The following is a 3,564-nucleotide window of genomic DNA, read 5'->3' on the forward strand; positions in this document are numbered from 1 at the left end:
GGGGGGGACTGGGAGGGGATTGGGGGGACTGGGAGGGACTGGGAGGGGATTGGGAGGGGACTGGTTTATACTGGGAGGGTGTTTGAGGGTCACTGGTTTGTACTGGGAGGGACTGGGAGGGGATTTGGGGTTACTGGTTTATACTGGGAGGGACTGGGAGAGGATTGGGGGGGACTGGGAGGGACTGGTTTATACTGGGAGGGACTGGGAGAAATCTGGGAAAAATTCAGGGGAAAATGGGAGAAATTGGGACTGAAATGGGGAAATTTTGGGGGCAATTTGGGGAAAAAATGGGTAAAATTTGAGACTAAATTTGCGGGGGAAAAGGGGGAAATTTGGGGGAAAAAGGGAGGAAATTTGGGGTAAAAAGGGAGGAAATTTGGGGTAAAAAGGAGGGAAATTTGGGACTAAATTTGGGCAAAAAAGGGGGAAATTTGGGCAAAAAATGGGAGAAATTGGGACAAAAATGGGGAAATTTGGGGGGAAATTTGGGGGAAAAGTGGGAGAAATTTGGGGCTAAATTTGGGGGAAAAAAGGGGGAAATTTGGGATAAAAAAGGGAAAAAAATTGGGCAAAAAACCTGAGAAACTGGGACAAAAATAGGGAAATTTGGGAAAAAATGGGTGAAATTTTGGGAAAAAGTGGGAGAAATTTGGGGGAAAAGGGTTGAAACTTTGAGGGAAATTTGGGTAAAAAAGGGAACAAATTTGGGTGAAATTTGGACAAAAAAAGGGAAAAATTTGTGCAAAAAATGGTCGAAACTTGGTACTAAATTTGGGTAAAAAGGGGTGAAATTTGGGATTAAATTTGGGTAAAAAAGAGTGAAATTTGGGGCAAAAAAGAGTGAAAAATCGGGGGAAAATGGGAGAAATTTGGGGCAAAAATGGGAAAAATTGGGGTAAAAATGGGTAAGATTTTGGGAAAAACGGGAGGGGTTTTTTTGGGGGGGGGGAAAACCGGGAATTTTCCGGGTTTTTTCCAGGCTTTTCTACGCCGGGGCCAAGGAAGGGCAGCTGCCGGCCCTGCTGGCCATGATCCACCTGCACAGACACACCCCTGTCCCCGCCCCGCTCCTCACCGTCAGTTTTTGGGGCGAAAAACAGAGATTTTGGGGTAAAAAAATCGGGGGGAAATTGGGGAAAAATTGAGGGAAAATCGAGCGAAAACTGATGGAAAATCGAAGGAAAATTGAGTGAAATTCAGTGAAATTTGGGCCAAAATTGGGGGAAAATTGAGGAAAAACTGAGGGAAAATTGGGCGAAAATTGGGGGAAATTTGGGCGAAATTTGGGTGAAAATTCAGGTGAGAATTGAGTGAAAATTGAGCAAAAATTGAGGGAAAATTAAGAGAAAATTGGGTGAAACTTGAGAGAAAATTTGGTGAAAACCAGTGAAATTCAGGCAAAAATTGGAGGAAAATTAGGTGAAAATTGAGGAAAAATTGAGAGAAAACTGGGTGAAACTCAGCAAAATTTGGGAGGAATTTGGGCGAAAATTCAGGTGAGAATTGAGGGAAAATTGAGCAAAAATTGAGGGAAAATTGGGTGAAGTTCAGTGAAATTTTGGTGAAAATTGGGTGAAATTTGGCAAAATTTGGGAGAAAATTGAGTGAAAATTGAGCAAAAATTGAGGGAAAATTTGGGTGGAATTTTGGGTCAAATCTGAGCAAGTTTTGGCTGAAATTTTCTCGCATTCCAGACGAATTTTGGGTCCAATCTGAGCAAGTTTTGGCTCAAATTTTACTCAAATTTTGTGTCCAGTCTGAGCAAGTTTTAGCCAGAATTTGGGTCCAATTTTGGGTGAATTTTGAGTCAAATTTTGCTCAAATTCAAATCGAATTTTGGGTCAATTTTGACTCCAATTTCGCTCAAATTCGAGTCGAATTTTGGGTCAAATCTGAGCGAGTTTTGGCTCAAATTTGGATCAATTTTGGGTTGACTTTTGGGTGAAATCTGCGCAAGTTTTGGCTCAAATTCAGGCGGAATTTTTGCTCTAAATTGGGGTCGATTTTGAGTCAAATTTGACTCAAATTTGGCTCCAATTTGGGTCGAATTTTGGGTCAGTTTTGACTCAAATTCCGCTCAAATTCGAGTCGAATTTTGCATCAAATCCAAGTGAGTTCTGGGCAAGATTTTGGGTGGATTTTGAGCGAGTTTTGGCTCAAATTCGACTCAAATTAAAATTGAATTTTGGGTCGATTTTGACTCAAATTTGACTCAAATTGGAGTCGAATTTTGGGTCAAACCCGAGCGAGTTTCGGGCAGAATTTTGGGTCAGTTTTGAGCGAGTTTTTGGCTCAAATTTGGCTCGGATTTGGACTGAATTTTGGGCTGATATTGGCGGATTTTGGGTGTTCTCAGTGTGTGTCGACGCTGCTGATGTTGGTGACGGGCGACATCTACACGCTCATTAATTACGTCGGCTTCGTTAATTACCTCTGGTACGGCGTCACCGTCGCTGCCCTCCTCCTCCTGCGCCGCCGCGAGCCCCACCTGCCCCGCCCCATCAAGGTGGGACACACCCCCTTCTGCCTCGAGCCACGCCCCCTTTCACCCTTAAACCCCTCCCACTTCGTCCCCTGAACCACGCCCCTTCCTGGCCCAAACCCCACCCCTTTTGTCCTTAAACCACGCCCCTTAAGTCACTAAAAAATTCATTTAAAAAATCATTAAAAAGTCATTAAAAAATCATTAAAGAATCGTTAAAAAATCATTAAAAAATCATCAAAAAATCCTTTAAAAATCATTTAAAATAATTTGAAAAATCATTAAAAAATAATTTAAAAAATCATTTAAAAACAATTTAAAAATTCATTAAAAAATCATTTAAAAATCCATTAAAAAACCATTAAAAATCCATTAAAAAACCATTAAAAATTCATTAAAAAATCATTAAAAAATCATTAAAAAATCGTAAAAAAATCAGAAAAAATCCGGAAAAAATCCCAAAAAATCCCCAAAAATTCCCCCAAAATTCCCACAACTTTTCCTGATTTTTTCCCCTGCTTTTCCCGCAGGTTTCCCTGTTTTTCCCAGTTTTGTACCTGCTCTTCTGGGGGACCCTGTTGGTGTTCTCGGTGTGGGCGGAGCCTCTGATCTGCGGGGTCGGTTTGGGGGTCATGGCCACGGGGACCCCCCTTTACCTCCTGCTCGTCCGGGGGGGCCACAAACCCCCCCACATCCGACTGCTCATGGGTGAGAAACTTCGGGAATTTTTCGGGAATTTTTCGAGGAATTTTTAATGATTTTCTAACGATTTTTTGTGATTTTTTTAATGATTTTTAAACGATTTTTTTAATGATTTTTTGAGGGGTTTGGGGAGGTTTTAGGGTTTTTATGGGATTGGGAATTTTTCGGGGAATTTTTTGGGAATTTTTGTTTTTTTTAATGATTTTTTTAAATGATTTTTTGTGATTATTTAATGATTTTTTTAAATTTTTTTTATGATTTTGGGGGGGTTTGGAGAGATTTGGGGGGTTTTATGGGATTGGGAATTTTTAGGGAATTTTTTGGGAAGTTTTTTAGGGAATTTTTGGGGAACTTTTAGGGAATTTTTCTGTTTGTTT

General features: G+C 40.7%; 1 protein-coding gene across 1 annotated transcript in view; it reads left to right on the forward strand.

Moving 5' to 3' along the window:
• LOC113941541 (large neutral amino acids transporter small subunit 2-like) overlaps positions 1–3,240 on the forward strand; it is a gene marked incomplete at its 5' end in the record, with an annotated part of 3,737 nt that extends 497 nt beyond the window's left edge. Inside the window, 3 exons of the mRNA XM_027632698.1 lie at positions 983–1,079; positions 2,360–2,509; positions 3,016–3,240. Coding sequence (XP_027488499.1) covers positions 983–1,079; positions 2,360–2,509; positions 3,016–3,240 — 472 coding nt within the window. The remainder of the gene's footprint in view (positions 1–982; positions 1,080–2,359; positions 2,510–3,015) is intronic.
• Positions 3,241–3,564: the final 324 nt, after the last annotated feature.

The sequence above is a fragment of the Corapipo altera genome, unplaced genomic scaffold, assembly GCF_003945725.1.
Source record: "Corapipo altera isolate COAL_440 unplaced genomic scaffold, ASM394572v1 59980, whole genome shotgun sequence".
Taxonomy (NCBI): domain Eukaryota; kingdom Metazoa; phylum Chordata; class Aves; order Passeriformes; family Pipridae; genus Corapipo; species Corapipo altera.